Raw genomic sequence first — 17,415 nt, 5'->3', positions numbered from 1 at the left:
CTGCTGACCTGCAGGCTGAGAGGCAGCAGGGCGGCTCCGGTACTGATCCCTGCTTCCCACTGGGAGACCCGGATTGTGGTCAGGGCTCCTGGCTATCAGGGCCAGGAGTGGTGGGCATTTGCAGAGGGAACCAGCACACAGGACATCTCTGTCTCTCTGTGTTTGTCTCTGTTTCTCTTTCAAATAAATGAATACAAATTACAAACAAGAGCACTGAGGTAGTCTAGAACCACGTGCTTTTCTCTTCATTTGTGTGAGATCCTCAGGTTTATGTGCATATTTTACACATTATTTTTTTAGAGAGATTTATTTTATTTGAGAGGCAGATTTACAGAGAGGCAATTGTGTAGAGAGAAAGAGAGAGAGAGAGAGTGAGTGAGAGAGGGAGAGGGAGAGGAAGGTAGAGAGAGAGAGAGAGAGAGAGAGAGAGAGAGGTCTTCCATTCTCTGGTTCACTCCCCAGTTGACTGCCATTGCTGGCACTGAGCCAATCCAAAGCCAGGCTCTTCTTCCAGGTCTCCCACGTGGGTGCAGGGCCCAAGGAGTTGACCGTCTTCTGCTTTCCCAGGCCAGAGCAGAGAGCTGGATGGATAGTAGAATAGCCAGGACTCAAACTGGCACATATGGGATGTTGGCACTGCAGATGGTGGCTTTACCTGCTATGCCACAGTTCTGGTCCCTACACCTATTTTCTGATGTGTGGCTAAAATGTTCTGATTCGTTTGTAGAAACTCTTTAGTAATCCCTGGGCTTCCCCATTAGGTGACTTCGTCACCTCCTCCCTCGCTGGTCCCCAGGTCAGGCTGTGCTTGTCCCGTCCTGGGCACAGTCACCTCCCTCCTGCATTCATGGCACGAATGCCATCTCTTGTATAGAGCATGCTCTGAGGACGTCTTTAGCACAGTTGGTGAGGCTCCGGACCCACCCCATCCCTGGGCAGGGGAATCCTGCTCATGCAAAAGCTGTGGCAAATGCACCTTTCTAGGCCTGGGCAGGGCAGGGAGGCATCCCAGAGCCGGGCCCTCCCCCATTCCCTGTCCCACTCCAGGACCCATTTCCCCACCCCTGAGGCCGCCACCTCCCTGCCCTGGAGTCTGCCTCAACTGCCTGTTCCCCACCGCCCGGGCCAGATGCTGCCGCCTGAGTCTGGGGACGTGTTGATGGAGGAGTACATGGGGAGCAGCGAGGACCCCCAGACCCTCAAGGCCCAGTTCCAGGAGATGATGGCAGACGGCCTCTTCGTGATGCCTGCGCTCCAAGTGGCCCATCTTCAGCGTGAGTTCGTCTGTGGCCCAGGCCTGACCGTCAAGGGCATAGCTCAGAGCTATGAGAGGTCTGTCCTGCCCAGGTCCTACCCACATCTTTTTAAACTTTCTTAGAATTTATTTGGAAGGCAAAGAAGCACACAGAAAAACAGACAGCGCTCTTCCAGCTGCTGGTTCATTCCCCTAAATGCCTGAAACAGCCAGTGCCGGCCCAGCCCAAAGCCGGGAGCCCAGAGCTCAACCCAGGTCTCAGGCCGTGAGTGGCAGGGCCAACTCCTGCTGCCTCCTCCTGCACATTAGTAGGAAGCAGCTGTCCCGAGTGACTGCGTAGCCACCGCCCCAGATGCCCTTCCCCTCCCGCTCTTCCTGCGGCCCCTGAGAGCCAGGCCCGTGATGTCCCCATCTCGGTAAATCCCAAGGCGCCTCCCCCATCGTGCAGAGGACAGGGAGGTGAGTGAGCTTGGGTGACTTTCCCAGAGCTACCCAGCTGGGAAGCCCCGAGGCCATGATCCCATCCCAGCCACTACCGCGCCCTGGGCCCGATCCAGCCAGGTGTGCACTAGAAAGTGGAGCCCCCGCATCTCTCCCTCCAGGCCCCCACGCGCCCACCTACTTCTATGAGTTCCAGCACCGGCCCCACTTCCTAAAGGACAAGAAGCCGCCCCACGTGAAGGCTGACCACGGGGATGAGCTGGCCTTTGTCTTTGGGATCTTCTTTGTAAACCGCCAAGGTGAGTGTCCCTCCCTCCCTGGGAGCCTGAAGCTGGGAGTCAGGTGTGCAGGGTCTCAGGGTTCCAAGGGCTGAGCTGGGTTAGAATCGCAGAGCCTCAGTCAGCAGCCTGTGCCCCTCCTGCTCTGCCCACCTGGTCATGGGGGTCCTGCGGGGAGCAGAGGCAGGAGTCTCAAAGGTGTATTTGTTTCTTAAAGGACTTCCCTGGCCGAGCCAGAAATGAGCCCGGGTCCACGGAGCAGGAGGCTGCACAGAGAAAAGGGAGCTTGGCCAGGGGAGGGTCCAGCTCCTGGGAATGAAGGGAGGGGCAGAGAACCAGTGTAGGACAGCTGAGGGTCAGCTCCACCTGGGCTGGGAGTGAGGTGCATGATGGGCAGCAGGACTGGGGTGGCCGAGCTGACCCTGCCCCTCCCCCATGCAGTGCCCCTCACTGAGGAGGAGGAGCTGCTGAGCAGGAGGGTGATGAAGTACTGGGCCAACTTTGCTCGCAGCGGGTGAGACGACCCCCCCAAATCCCCAGGGACCTGGGACCTTCTGTCCTCACTCCTCTGGGGGGACCTCACCAGCATCCAGAGACCTAAGTCACGTGACAGTGCCCTCCCGAGCTGCAGGACCCACTGGCACTCACAGGGGCCTGGATGAGGCACACTCTCCCATCTCCCAGTGACCTGGGGTGGGCCACGAGCTGCTCACGTCTGCTTCCTGATGTCTTGTCTGCAGGAACCCCAACGGCGAGGGCCTGGCGCACTGGCCCGTGTTTGACCAGGACGAGCGATACCTGCAGCTGAACCTGCAGCCTGCAGTGGGCCAGGCCCTGAAGGCCTGCAGGCTCCAGTTCTGGACCCACACCCTGCCCCAGAGGGTCCAGGAGCTAAGGGGCGCTGAGCAGAAGCACACGGAGCTGTAGCTGCCTGTGTGGGGGTGGGGGACAGGGGCTCCAGTGCAGGTGGGGCCCGATGCACTCACACACATCCCCAGAGCAGCCATGCATTAGGCACTCTCATGTGACCACTCAGTCCTGCTGGCCTCCATCCACTCAGCAGACCGCTGTGGAGAACCCAAGTCTTGAGGTTCATTGCCAAGCCTACCATGGAGCCCCTCGTGTGAGACACACCCAGTATACACTCCATGGCCCTGTGTTGGGCAGCACCAGTCCCCGCCCAGCTTCCTCAACACCCACTGGGCCCTGGGCCCCTCCTGCTTCTTGCCCCTCCACCTTCTCCCCACCCTCCCTCTCCTTTCCTTCCAGCCACAGGCCCTCCCCACGTGGAAGGAGATGCGTTGGGCATTGTTGCCCACCCCTGGGTGCCTTAACCAATCGTCCTCCTCCCAGCATGCCTGTGATCTCACATCTCTTAGAGGCCACAGAGGACCAGGACTCCAGGAGTCACCACGGCTTCGTCCCTGCAGGCTGCCATGAGTGGTGCCCTCAATCCCATCCATGCACCACAAATAAAGGGTTCCAGTGCTTTCACGGCTGAGTCGCATTCACCTGAGTGAACCTGCCACGTTTTCTTAGACCCTCAGCTCTCAAGAGACACCTATTTACCTGCACAGCTGGGATACCATGAATCATTGATTAAGTAAACCTGGAGTATAGGGCTGTAGTTTTGAACAGGGGGTTAAGCCTCCACCCATGTCGCTGGCATCTCATATGAGTGAAGTTCAGGTCCCAGCTGCTCCACTCCTGATCCCACACCCTGCCCCAGAGGGTCCAGGAGCTAAGGGCCACTGAGCAGAAGCACACAGAGCTGTAACTGCCAGTGTGGTGGTGGGGGCTCCGATGCGCTCATATACACCGACAGAGGAGAGATTTATTCAGTAGTCTCATGCGGCCACTCACTCCTCCTGGCCTCCGTCCACTCAGCAGTCCATTGTAGAGAACCCACGCCTTGAGGTTCATTGCCAAGCCTGCCCTGGGGCCCCTCGTGAGAGACGCACCCAGTACACCTCCATGGAGCTGTGTGGGGCAACACCAGTGCCAGCCCTGCTTCCTCAACACCCACTGGGCCCTGGGCCCCTCCTGCTTCTTGCCTCCTCCACCTTCTCCCACCCTCCCTCTCTTCTCAGCCAGCCCCAGGCCCTCCCCATGTGGAGGTAGCTGGTTGGGGATTGTTGCCACCTCTGGTGCCTTAAGACCCCTCCTCCTCCTCCCAGCATGCCCTGTGATCTCACATCTCTTAGAGGCCACAGAGGACCTGGACTCCAGGAGTCACTGTGGCTTCACCCCTGCAGGCTGCCATGAATGACGCCCTCAATCTCATCCATGCAGCACAAATAAAGAGTTCCAGTCCTTTCACGGCTGAGTCGCATTCATCTGAGTGTTTTCTTAGACCCTCAGCTCTCAAGAGACACCTGCTTGCCTCCACAGCTGGGATACCATGAATTATTAATGCAGAAAACCTGGGAGTATAGGGCTGTTGCTTTGCATAGGGGGTTAAGCCTCTACCCATCTCGCTGGCATCTCATATGAGGACAGTTCAGGTCCCAGCTGCTCCACTCCTGATCCAGATCTCTGCTAAGGCACCTGGGAAAGCAGCACAGGAGGGCCCAAGTGCTTGGGTCCCTGCCACCCATGTGGGGTACACAGATAATGTTTCTCCCTCTGGACATGGCCTGGGCTAGCCCTGGCCATAGTGGCTGAGAGAGCCCTGGGCTGAGCAGAGGTCAAGGCCAGTTCTCAGGGAGCACAAAGTCAGCCTTCATGAGCCAGGGTCCACTTCCCCTGGGGGCTCCCGTGCCCAGGCTGCTCCTCCTTCCTGCAGGGAGCCTGATGTTTCCTACACTCAGGCTGACTCCCGGACCCCCCACTGCTGTCACAGGACCACACGTACCCTGCTGGGTGCCCGGTGGGGAAGGTGTGGGCCCTGGGTCTTACATTTTACTCAAGGTTCTTGTCCCCATGGAGATGAGGATTCACAGCAGCAGCAGCCACAGGCAGTGCACAAAAGCAGCTTTGATTGCAAGGAGAGAGAGCGTGACCACACCTGCACGCCTACTGAGGGCCGCCACACACACACACGGAGAGACCCTCAGCAGGAATGGGCCAGGGTTGCCAGGAGGAAGAGAGGAAGAGGCAGCCCAAGGAGGATTCCCAAGCACAGCCAGGGGCAGAGAGGGCCCTCCCCTTTCTCATCCCAGGGGGCGGTGCCCTAAATGCATAACCCAGTGGGGTGGGATCTCACCTGTGGGAATACTGAAGGGATGGTTATGGCCCCTCCATCCAGAATTTCACTTCCATGTTTCCATCATGGCTTCTCCTTCCTGATCCCAGCTGAGACACAGGTGAATCCTGGGAAAGTGGTGTAAAAGACTGACAAGCAGAGGGATAAAGTTACAATGCAGGGCTGGCAAAAGTTCCAGCTCCTGAATTCCCGTTGTTCTTCCTGCCTGGTTGCCAGGTATCAGGACCAGCAGGTTTTCACTGTCAAGGAGAGGACAGAACTGTGTCTCAGAAGAAGCTGGGGACACAGCACACATTGGGTTCAGCCCTTAGTTAGTGCCATGGTCACTGCCTCTCAAAACCTGGACCCTGAGTGAGCAGGGAGGGGATGGGCAGAGTCGGGAAAGGATGGAGGAGGGGCCTGGACCCAGTGGGCACCCAGCCTGGAAACCAAGGAGGAGCTTCCAGGATCCGGGACAGTGACACCTGCCAGCCTTGACTCAGGTGACCCCTGGGGCAGGGGCTGTGGCACAGAGCAGTAAGCCACCATCTGCAGTGCCTTCATCCCATGTAGGCACAGAGCCGAGCCCCTGCGGCTTCACTTCTGATCAGCTTCCTGCTAATGCCCCTAGGAAAGCAGCAGAAGGCCCACGTGCTTGGGCCCCTGCACTCACCTGGGAGACCCAGAAGAAGCTGCTGGCTCCTGGCGTTGGGCTGACCCAGCCCTGGACGTTTGAGACTGACCCTGTAGATGGAAGATCTCTCTCTGTGTCTCTCTTGACTCTTTAACTCTGCCTTTCAGATAAATAAAAAATAAATAAATCCCTTTTTTAATGGTTTATTCCCTTAGAAGTCCCCCTGGTGTCCTGCAAACTGTATGACTACACTATCCTGGACTAAGACGGCAAGGCCAGTGAAGTTGGTGACTCCAGGATTAAGGCGAGGGGCCTGGACCCCCGAGGAGCCCGGTGAGAGGGTACGCAGCCATGCTTGTATCCCTACTGACCTCTCTTCTCTCAGTCCACTCCCACCAGAGGCGCTCAAGCCCCGCCCCCGCGGTGTGCCCCGCCTGCTTCCTGCCCAGGCCAGGGGCGAGGCCTTGATCCCAGCCTGGAGCACTGGGTGCAGCCTGCGGGACACAGAGGTGTGCACCCGGCCTCCTTGGAGCATGGGGCTGCACCGAAGGGGAGCTCGGCTCGGCGCCATTGTCTGCGGTCTCCTGCTGCTCCTGGACTCTGGTCAGGGTGAGGATTCCCGGGGCAACAGGGACCAAGGTCTGATCTGCCCAATCCTGCAGTTAGAGCCTGAGGCCACAGGAGGGCAGCGCCTGGGAGGTTGGAGCAGGTGAGGGGACAGTGGGGGACCTGGGCGCCCACCATGGTCTCCTGAGGCTCCAGGCACGGAGGAATGAGCCCAGCACGAAGGCTCTGAGCAGCGCTGGTCGGGTCGGCAGCCGGGACAGGAAGGGGCGTAGGAAATGGGGCCCATTTCCTCCCTTGCTTGAGGCTGTGGTGACTGTGCCCTCCCCAGGACAGTGATGAACCTGCCCTGGGCTGTGTGTCTGCCAGGGTCTCCTCTGACTCTGTGCACCTGGCAGGGGTCCTCCTGGGCTGGATTCCAGGGCAAAGGTGACCACACCTCCGTGCCTGGCATTCTGGGAGCTCAGGCCAAGAGGGCACCACTCCTGGGTGTGTCATGGAGCCTTTATCTCCTCATTCCAAAGGCCCAAGACTGGAGCTGGCATTGCAGAGCAAGTCAGCACTGTGCACTGGCGGCCCCTAGGAACACTGGCTCCAGCTCTGCCTGCTGGTCTCCCAGTGCAGCTGCCTGTAATGTGCCTGGGAAAGCAGTGGAAAATGGCTCTGTCCCAGGCCCCTGATGCTCCCATGTGGGACACCCTGCTGAAGTTCAAGGCTCCTGGCTGGGGCCTGGGTGGTGCCTTTTGGAAACTGAACCAGCAGATGACCTCCCTTGCTCGCTTGCGCGCGCTCTCTCTCTCTCTAACTAGATCTTTCCTAAAAACAGCTCTTTAAAGAGAATAAATACCGTGAAAAGCCAGGTCTCTAACCCCACCCTCTCCCTATCTAATCCCCAGCACAGGCCCCACTCCTCCTCCTCCATGCTCACCCACGGGCTCCCCGCCTGCCCTGCAATGCACAGACTCTCCCGGCGACCAGGACCTTCCAGGCAGATCGTCTCCCCCACATCACTGTGGTTCATAATAAAGTAATATCTGGGGCTGGGTCCCCACTCAGAGAGGGAGCAGTTGTTCCCCAAGGTCCCTGGGAGTCGCGGTGCGTGTCCGGGGCAGGAACCACGGCAGCGTCTGCACGGAAGCCACCCCTGTCCTCCGTGGACTCTGCTGAGCTCAGCTCACTGTCAGCCTCACAGCTGGAACTGCTGCTGCAGGCAGCGCTGTCCTCCATGGTTGGGGCGAACGACAAGGACAAGGTCAGGACCAGCTCAGGACAGAGGCGCTGTTTACTCACCGCTCCGGGGCCAGGCTCTCCTCTCCCTGACCCAGGGGCCCAGAGCACCCTTGTGGCCGGGCATCGCCTACCGTGACATGGGAGGTTCCTCCCGAGGAGGAGTCAGCTTCCATGGGCTGGGGATGATTGATTTCTGCTGGTTTGAAGGCAGAGACAGGGAAAGAGGGAGAGACAGAGTGAGAAAGAGCTCTCCCCTCCACGGTCTCCCTCAGACGCCCGCTGTGTTAGGAGGGGAGCATCCAGCGGCCTTGCTACTGCTGCTCCAAGTGTCTGCCCAACAGTTGGCACTTCCCTTGGGCTTCTACCGAGGGTGGGACCTGCAGGGCGGTGGAGCTCCAGGTTAAGTGTTGCAGGACTGCCCGTCGGGTTCCCAGAGCAGGTGTCCCGTTTCCCTCCCCCGGCAATGTGCAGAGCCCCCTCCCCACCCCCGCGCCCGCGCTCTGCACCCCTGTGCGGTTGCCCTGTGTTGCTGAGTCTCCCTCACGCTTCAGCTCCCCCTCTGCCTCGCTGTGCTCTTCCTCCTGATTCCTGTGTTGAGAAACCGGTTTACCCCTGGCTCTCTCTGGAGGGGGAGGACCGTCCCTGTGGTGCCTTCTGGCTGTTCCTCTGTCCCCTCACCCTGTGTAAACAGGAATTGTAGCCTAGAGGCTCCGTTGGGTTCAGCTGTTAGGGTTCCGCTGCTGTTTTTTCTTGTTTTGGCAAGACAAGCATGTGGTGCTGAGTCCTCACCGTAGAATATCTCGACCTTTTCATATCTGATTCGTGGCACAACACAGATCCTTGAGGGACAGCATGAGAACAGCAGTGAACCTGCATCAGGGAGCTGGATCCGGGGTGAAGCAGCCAGGATGGAACTGTGTAGGGGATGCTGGCCATGCAGGCTGTGGGTGCACCCGAGCGCCACTACACCGCCCCCTAGAGGACGCTTCCTTTCCTCCCTTCTTGACACCTGGAGCATGAGCCTCCTAGCAGGGGAGCCTGGTCAGTCTGGTGCTCACAGCTCTACCTCCTGTGACCGAGGGCAGTCAGCAGAAAGGACGCTCTCCTCGCCCCCAGGGCTGTCACCTGCGCTGACTCCTAGTGCTCAGGGAGGGTGCTAGGTCCCAGGAGCCTCGGGAGCTGTGGGATGTCCTGGGCTGGGCAGGGACAGCACTGCTGGCTGGAGATGGGGGAGAGTTTCTCATGCAGGACGTTGGTCAGGTCAGTGTTTGTAGGTCCGAGGCCTTGGCAAGGCTGAGGTGCTGATGCCAAGGAGAGGCCACAGCAGCAGTGTGGGAGGGCAGCTCATGGGGAGCCCCCACCTGCTGTACCTCTCTGCCCACAGGCCAGGACTCTGCCAGCCCCATCCGGAACACGCACACGGGGCAGGTGCGCGGGAGCCTGGTCCATGTGGGAGGCACCGATGCGGGCGTCCACACCTTCCTGGGAATTCCCTTTGCCAAGCCACCTGTGGGGCCGCTGCGCTTTGCACCTCCTGAACCTGCTGAAGCTTGGAGTGGAGTGAGGGACGGGACCTCCCACCCAGCCATGTAAGCGCTCCCAGGGCACATGAAAGCTCCGGCCCTGGGGGGAGGTCAGGGGAAAGATCCTCTGAGTTCTAGGCCAGGCCCAGCTGTCCTGGGACAGAGCTCCCATGACCAGCTTTCCCTGTGTGTGATGGCTCCCTCGTGCGTTATTCAGTGAGTCTGCTTAGGATTCTGGATTCAGTGACCATGAAATGCTTTGGGGCCAGAACGTGGCACTCAGAGCACATTAAATCCAGGTACAGAGAGAAAAGCAGAGACGCTCTCCCCGTGTCCAGGAGAGGCCACAGGCTCTCTGTCTGCAGGGGGCGCTGTGTCTGAGTGAGGTTCACCTGGCTCCACATGCTTGTAGGAGGCCCTGACTCCATCAGCAGATTCTGCAGCTCCCTGAGATGGGCACCAGAGGGGGTCGTCATGGTCACTGAGCCAACGACAGGACAAGGACATTGGCCAGGGACCCGTGTATGCCCTTGGGACTGGAGACTGTGGGAAGGGGGAGGTTCCTGAGTCTAGAGTGAAGGTGAGGGTCGTCCACTGCCCTTCCTGGGGAAACGCCATCCGTCCATCCAGGCTCGTGTGCGGGAGGCTGGCCCGCTCCGGCGTGGCTGGGTCTGGGCATGCAGCACTGAGTGTCCCTCCTGCAGTCACGACTTCCCACAGAGTCCCCTGTCAGTCAAGAGTGGTCCCCAGACTCTCAGACACCTGAGGTTCCCTGATGTTGGACCATCCCAGCTCACCCAGATTCTAGGACCTGGATCCTGATGGGAAGTGTCTAGGGAGACCCATGAGTGAGCAGGGCTGTAGGAGGAGGCCCGGGAGGGTCGGGCACACTAGACCCAGGCTCTAGACTAATGGCTGCCTTGGGTGGCTCCAGGTGTCTGCAGAACTTTGCTATTATGAGTCAAGGTGTTCTGCAGCTAAACATCACCGCACCATCCATCCCCATGTCCGAGGACTGCCTGTACCTCAACATCTACTCGCCTGCACATGCCCGTGAGGGCTCTGACCTGCCTGTGAGTGTGGGTCAGGGTGGGCCGGGGTGGGAGGGCATTGCCTTCTGCTAGAAGATGAGGAAGGAGAAGCTGAGCACGGGCCCTCCTGTGAGCACACCCTGTCCAGAAGCCTCTCACTACCGGAGCCAGGAAGTGCTGCTCCCCCACGGTGGGCAGCTGAGCCTTTGGCATGGGATCCCAGGGGCTGAGATGTCAGAGGTCAGACTGATGGTCTTGAATGGACCCGGAACACCTCAGCACCCTCATGCCCAGGAGGCACACTCAGTGACCCCTGGCTACCCTCAGAGGTCACCACAGCTCCCAGCCACGGATGGTGTGGGGGCCTGAAGAAGGGAAGGCACTAGGATGAGCATCCGTGTGGATGGATGAGAGAGATAGCCATTATTTGTCCTCCTCACTGGGGCTCAGAAATTGATAGACCAGGCTTTGAACATGCAGTTAGACTCAGGATGGGAGGCCTGGCCTTCCTGATTATACCTGGGTCCCTGGTTCATGGCCCAGATCCTGCACTCTGGTCAGAGTTATGCTTGGCTCTGCACAGACCCCAGGTACTGGTTAGACCAGGTGGGGGATGAGCAGGCTTTAAGCAGAGGAAGCCATGAGTTAAGCCCTTGACTTTCCGCAGGTGATGGTGTGGATCCACGGTGGTGGGCTGACCATGGGCATGGCTTCCATGTATGACGGTTCTGCCCTGGCGGCATTTGAGGACGTGGTGGTGGTCAATATTCAGTACCGCCTGGGAGTCCTGGGCTTCTTCAGGTGAGACCGGGGCTGGGGTGGGCACTGCAGGATGAGTGGCACTAGGACAGCGCAGTGATCCCTGTCCCTGCCCCTTCTCAGCACTGGAGACCAGTACGCCACTGGAAACTGGGGCTACCTGGACCAAGTGGCTGCACTGCGCTGGGTCCAGCAGAATATCGCCCACTTTGGAGGCAACCCTGGCCGGGTCACCATTTTCGGCGTGTCTGCGGGTGGCACAAGTGTGTCCTCCCATGTGCTGTCACCCATGTCCCAAGGTCTCTTCCACGGAGCCATCATGGAGAGTGGGGTGGCCCTGCTGCCCACCCTCATCACCAGCTCGTCTGAGGTGGTCTCCACAGTGAGTGTCCTCACTGCCCAGGCCTGCTGCTCCTGCCTATACTTCATCTCTGATCAAGGGGCACAAGGAGGGAGGACCATCGGGTTCTCAGGCCCTGCTGCCTACCACTGCATTACTGAGAGGCTCTAGGGTTAGAAGCCACACACCTGTGTCCCAGCAGAGGCGGAGGTGGTTCTCAGCTCCACCAGCTGCCTGCCCTGAGCCCCAGGTTTTCGGCAACGAGCTCAGCAGGTGCTGCCCACTGCGGCTGGGCGGTGCCAAGTCATGGGGAAGGAGCAACAATCAGCTTCCACTGCAGCCGTGCACACACCACACCCTGTGTGATCTGGGGTGCAGCTGCCTCCAGTGGGGCCTTGGAAAACCCCCACGACTCCAGCATGGCTGTTCCAGCCCCTGTGTGGTCCCGTTACAGGTGGTGGCCAACCTGTCTGGCTGTGGCCAGGTGGACTCTGAGACCCTGGTGCGCTGCTTGAGGGCCAAGAGTGAAGAGGAGATGCTGGCCATCAACAAGGTCGGGCTCCATACACGTGGGTGAGGGGGTGATGGGCTTGTGTGCACCTCATAGTCCCTGGGACAGCTTCTTCCCATCCATGCCTCCTGACATCCCAGCCCTGGATGGAACAGGTACCCAGTCCTGGATGCCAGGCTGGGGCCCCTAGGGGGTGAGGGTGAACACGCTGGGCTGAGCCAATCGGGGATGGAGAACGCAGAGGGCTTTAGAGAGCACCTGGGACACTGCTTCCTCCCTCCCCCGTGTGACCCACAGGCCTTCAAGGTCATCGCAGGGGTGGTGGACGGAGTCTTCCTGCCCAGACACCCCGAGGAGCTGCTGGCCTCAGCTGACTTTCAACCCGTCCCCAGCATCATTGGCGTCAACAACGATGAGTATGGCTGGGTCCTCCCCAAGGTGAGCCCCAGCCCTAGTTCCTGAGTGCCTGCACAGACTATGTGGTGAGCAGTCCTCTGGGCTTCAGTGCTCCAACCCAGCACCCCACACACACTTGTGACTCTCCCCTCTCCACTCAGCTCCTGTTCGCCACTGACCCTCTAAAGGAGAAAGACAGAGAGGCGATGCGGGAGATTATGCATCAAGCAACAAAACAGCTGGTGAGGCTCCCAGGCTACAGCCCCAACAGAGCACATCCCAGACACCTGCCCACACAGGGACTCTGGGAACCAAGGCTCAGCTGTGTGTTTGGGGAGGGGTCTCCCAGAGCCTGGTTCTTCCCCCAGTTTCTGACTATACAGGACCTCCATCCCCCAGCCTGAGCCTGCTGCCTCCCTCCCAGGAGCTGCTCCCCTCACTCCTTCCCCTTCCCCTGGGCCAGATGCTGCCTCCTGCTTTGGGGGACCTGTTGATGGACGAGTACATGGGGAGCAATGAGGACCCCAAGACCCTCATGGCCCAGTTCCAGGAGATGATGGCAGATGCCATGTTCGTGATGCCTGCACTCCGAGTAGCACATTTCCAGCGTGAGTTCATCTGGGAATGAGGCCTCACTCGCTAGGGGGCAGCTCAGAGCTGGGTCCTTTCCTGAGGGTGACGCCTGTCCTGTCCAGGTCCTGATCCTTGTCTTACGTGGGGCCCAGGGTGCCGGGGACTTGGTGTCCCTGCTCTCAGTAAACCCCCATGGCTTGTTCAAGAGACCGACATCTCCACTCTGGTACAGAGGAGCAGACAGGGCTGAGTGAGCTTCACTTACTGACCCACACTTCAAAAGCATGACGCCCAAGGCCAGCATCTACGCCAGGGCTTGCCAAATGTGCCTGTTCCCCCTGCTACCTCTCCCCAACTGCCCAGGACCCAGCCTAGTGCAGCAATTATGTGTCATCCCCATGGGCATTGTAGGAGAACACCGGGAAGGGGCCACCCATCTCCCTGTCCATCCCCAGGTTCCCAGGCCCCTGTCTACTTCTACGAGTTCCAGCATCGACCCAGCTTCACAAAGGACCTCAGGCCGCCCCACGTGAGGGCCGACCACGGCGATGAGGTTGTCTTTGTCTTCAGATCGTTTCGCTTTGGCAGCAAAGGTGAATCCTCCTCCTTCGTCAGGTTGGGGATGAGGTCCAGGCTCTCTCTGAGGGGCTCTGCACCCACCATTGGGATAAAAGGAAGAGCCTCACTTGGGATCCAGGGTCCAAAGTCTTACAGCTCAGAGGGCAGAGCCAGGTTTGGGTCTGAGAGCCCCATGGTGTAGCCTAGCTCCCTCCTCTGCCCTCAAAGAGATGAGTGTTCATCTGATTGCACATGGGTTCAAAGTCAGGTCTGTTTCCTTACAAATGTCCCAGGGTCAGAGGGAAGAAGCAATGCAGGCAAGGGAGAAGCCAGTGTGAATGACTTAGGGGCTGACTGGGGACGTGGAGCGTGACACAGCAGGTCCCACTGGTGAGGGAAAGACATAGAGGTTGGCGAGTAGCCGAGGGTCAGCTCCACCTGGGCTGGGAGCGTGGTGCATGATGGGCAGCAGGACGGGGGTGGCCGAGCTGACCCTGCCCCTCCCCTCTGCAGTGCCCCTCACTGAGGAGGAGGAGCTGCTGAGCAGGAGGGTGATGAAGTACTGGGCCAACTTTGCTCGCAATGGGTGAGACGACCCCCCCCCAATCCCCAGGGACCTGGGACCCTCTGTCCTCCCTTCTAAGTCATATGACAGCGCCCTCAACAGCTGCAGGACCCACTGGCACTCACAGGGGCCTTGGGACCAGGCACACTCTTCCCATCTCCCAGTGACCTGGGGTGGCCATGAGCTGCTCTGCCCAGAGTCTCCCTGTCGGGGAGGGACAGGCCAGGTCAGGATGCTGGGTCCCCACGTGGGGCTGACACCAGGGTAGGTCGTACTGCTGCTGCTTCTGGAAACCCATTCCTCACCCCTCCTGCCTGCAAGGTGGGCTGGCTGGACTCCAGATAGGTGCTCAGGGCTGGGCTGGGCAGGGCTCAGAGTAACCATGGTCCCCCCTTAATGATGTCTTGTCTGCAGGAACCCCAACGGCGAGGGCCTGGCGCACTGGCCCGTGTTTGACCAGGACGAGCGATACCTGCAGCTGAACCTGCAGCCTGCAGTGGGCCAGGCCCTGAAGGCCTGCAGGCTCCAGTTCTGGACCCACACCCTGCCCCAGAGGGTCCAGGAGCTAAGGGGCGCTGAGCAGAAGCACACGGAGCTGTAGCTGCCTGTGTGGGGGTGGGGGACAGGGGCTCCAGTGCAGGTGGGGCCCCGATGCACTCACACACATCCCCAGAGCAGCCATGCATTAGGCACTCTAACGTGGCCACTCAGTCCTCCTGGCGTCCATCCACTCAGCAGACCATTGTGAAGAACGCATGTCTTGATGTTCATTGCCAACCCTCCCTGGGGCCCCTCATTGAAGACTCACTCAGTACACCTCCATGCAGCTGTGTTGGGCAACACCAGTGCCAGCCCAGCTTGCTCAACACCCACTGGGCCCTGGGCCCCTCCTACTTCTTGCCCCCTCCACCTTCTGCCCACCCTCCCTCTCCTCTCCTCCCACCCCCAGGCCCTCCCCATGCAGAGGGAACTGCGTTGGGCATTGTTGCCCACCCCTGGGTGCCTTAAGCCCTCCCCCTCCTCCTCCTCCCAGCATGCCTGTGATCTCACATCTCTTAGAGGCCACAGAAGACCCAGACACCAGGAGTCACCGTGGCATCGTCCCTGCAGGCTGCCATGCGTGGCGCCTTCAATCCCATCCATGCAGCACAAATAAAGGGTTCCAGTCCTTTCACGGCTGAGTCGCATTCACCTGAGTGAACCTGCCACGTTTTCTAAGACCCTCAGCTCTCAAGAGACACCTGGTTACCTGCACAGCTGGGATACCATGAATCATTAGTGCAGTAACCTGGAGTATAGGGCTGTTGCTTTCACAGGGGTTAAGCCTCTACCCATGTAGCTGGCATCTCATATGAGGACAATTCAGGTCCAAGCCGCTCCAGTCCTGATCCAGAGTGTTTGTGCCCAGCCACCCATGTACGGTACACAGATAATGTTTCTCCCTCTGGACTTTGCCCTGGGCTAGCCCTGGCCATAGTGGCTGAAGAGCCCTGGGCTGAGCAGAGGTCAAGGCCAGTTCTCAGGGAGCACAAAGTCAGCCTTCATGAGCCAGGGTCCACTTCCCCTGGGGGCTCCCGTGCCCAGGCTGTTCCTCCTTCCTGCAGGAGCCTGATGTTTCCTACACTCAGGCTGACTCCCGGCACCACCCCCCCCTGCTGTCACAGGACCACACGTACCCTGCTGGGTCCCCAGACTGGGGAGCTTTCTGGGCCGAAGGGTCTTACATTTTATTCAAGGTTTTTGTGCCAATGGAGATGAGAAACCGGTATGTCACCGGAGGCAAGGCCGTGGAAGCCATGGCCTTCTCGTCTTCACACAAGGAAGAATTCAGCATGAGACAGAGAGCAAAGGCTTTCTTGGGGACAGGGCATCTGTCAGGATTGAAGGGACAGAGAGAGTGCCAGTCACTGGGCCCAGGGGAGAGCGAGGTGACAGGGATGAGTGGAGAGAATACACCTGGGCAGGCCAGGCGGGGCTCAGCAGGGAGGCAGAGGGTGAGCACAGTCTGTTTGGACTCCTACTTTTTTTTTTTTTTTTTTTGACAGAGTTAGATGGTGAGCGCGCGAGAGAGAGAGAGAGAGAGAGAGAGAAATAGGTCTTGCTTCCATTGGTTCACCCCCCCAAATGGCCGCTACGGCTGGAGGGCTGTGCCGATCCAAAGCCAGGAGCCAGATGCTTCTCCTAGTCTCCCATGGGGTGCAGGGCCAAGGCAGGGCCATCCTCCACTGCACTTCCGGGCCACAGCAGAGAGCTAGACTGGAAGAGGGGCAACCGGGACAGAATCCGGCGCCCCAACCGGAACTAGAACCCCATGTGCCGGCGCCTCAGACAGAGGATTAGCCAAGTGAGCTGTAGTGCCGGCCAGTGGACTCCCTAGGTTTCTAAGGGAGCCTGTGTACCCACCTCCCCTGCTCCTGCAGGACACAGGTGGGGAGTCCTCGTGGAAGAGTCCTCTGCAGATTTGCTGGCGTGCAGAGCAGAGGGGCTTCCCTTATGGCATCTGTGAAGGTTTTGTCTGTGAAGGTTTTGTTGCCTCATGTTATCAGGTCAGGTAACCCATCCGGTCCTGAGGAGGGAGTTCTCCCTGGAGCTTTCCTTGGGGAAGGGCAGGGACACCTGGGAGGTTATCAGGGTCTGGGCAGGATGTGAAGTGCAGGATGCTGGGCTTCTGGGGCTTCCGTAGTAGGTGCTGGGGTTCAGGCCCTTCTCACACACACTCAGAGGCTGTTTCTAACTTCCTACATGACAAAAACAGCAGCAGCCACAGGCAGTGCACAAAAGCAGCTTTGATTTCAAGGAGAGAGAGCGTGACCACACCTGCACGCCTACTGAGGGCCGCCACACACACACACGGAGAGACCCTCAGCAGGAATGGGCCAGGGTTGCCAGGGGGAAGAGAGGAAGAGGCAGCCCAAGGAGGATTCCCAAGCACAGCCAGGGGCAGAGAGGGCCCTCCCCTTTCTCATCTCAGGGGGCGGTGCCCTAAATGCATAACCCAGTGGGGTGGGATCTCACCTGTGGGAATACTGAAGGGATTGTATGGCCCCTCCATCCAGAATTTCACTTCCATGTTTCCATCATGGCTTCTCCTTCCTGGTCCCAGCTGAGGCACGGGTGCATCCTGGGAAAGTGGTATAAAAGACTGACAAGCAAAGGGATAAAGTTGCAATGCAGGGCTGGCAAAGTTCCAGCTCCCGAATTCCCATTGTTCTTCCTGCCTGGTTGCCACATATCAGGCAGGACCAGCAGGTTTTCACTGCCAAGGAGAGGACAGAACTGTGTCTCAGAAGAAGCTGGGGACACAGCACACATTGGGTTCAGCCTTAGTTAGTGCCATGGTCACTGCCTCTCAAAACCTGGACCCTGAGTGAGCAGGGAGGGGATGGGCAGAGTCGGGAAAGGATGGAGGAGGGGCCTGGACCCAGTGGGCACCCAGCCTGGAAACCAAGGAGGAGCTTCCAGGATCCGGCACAGTGACACCTGCCAGCCTTGGCTCAGGTGACCCCTGGGGCAGGGGCTGTGGCACAGAGCAGTGAGCCACGACCTGCAGTGCCTTCATCCCATGTAGGCACA

The 17,415-nt window shown here is 59.2% G+C and overlaps 2 protein-coding genes across 2 annotated transcripts; both read left to right on the top strand.

Moving 5' to 3' along the window:
• The first annotated feature begins 897 nt into the window (after positions 1-897).
• On the top strand, positions 898-4,293 carry LOC103348483 (cocaine esterase-like). Its single transcript, XM_017342281.3, has 5 exons — positions 898-906; positions 1,130-1,274; positions 1,858-1,995; positions 2,416-2,488; positions 2,715-4,293. The coding sequence occupies exons 2-5, from the start codon at positions 1,130-1,132 to the stop codon at positions 2,899-2,901; spliced, it is 543 nt and encodes a 180-aa protein (XP_017197770.2). The 5' UTR covers positions 898-906; the 3' UTR covers positions 2,902-4,293.
• A 1,942-nt stretch (positions 4,294-6,235) lies between these two features.
• LOC138842976 (cocaine esterase-like) lies at positions 6,236-15,016 on the top strand. Its single transcript, XM_051846915.2, has 12 exons — positions 6,236-6,401; positions 8,971-9,175; positions 10,044-10,182; positions 10,808-10,941; positions 11,023-11,281; positions 11,694-11,792; positions 12,048-12,188; positions 12,308-12,388; positions 12,610-12,754; positions 13,175-13,312; positions 13,791-13,863; positions 14,257-15,016. The coding sequence occupies exons 1-12, from the start codon at positions 6,326-6,328 to the stop codon at positions 14,441-14,443; spliced, it is 1,677 nt and encodes a 558-aa protein (XP_051702875.2). The 5' UTR covers positions 6,236-6,325; the 3' UTR covers positions 14,444-15,016.
• The last annotated feature ends 2,399 nt before the right edge of the window (positions 15,017-17,415 follow it).

Source organism: Oryctolagus cuniculus, chromosome 18 (assembly GCF_964237555.1).
Source record: "Oryctolagus cuniculus chromosome 18, mOryCun1.1, whole genome shotgun sequence".
In the NCBI taxonomy this organism is placed as follows: domain Eukaryota; kingdom Metazoa; phylum Chordata; class Mammalia; order Lagomorpha; family Leporidae; genus Oryctolagus; species Oryctolagus cuniculus.
The sequence above is the reverse complement of the archived record's forward strand: the minus strand, read 5'-3'. Positions and strand labels throughout refer to the sequence as shown.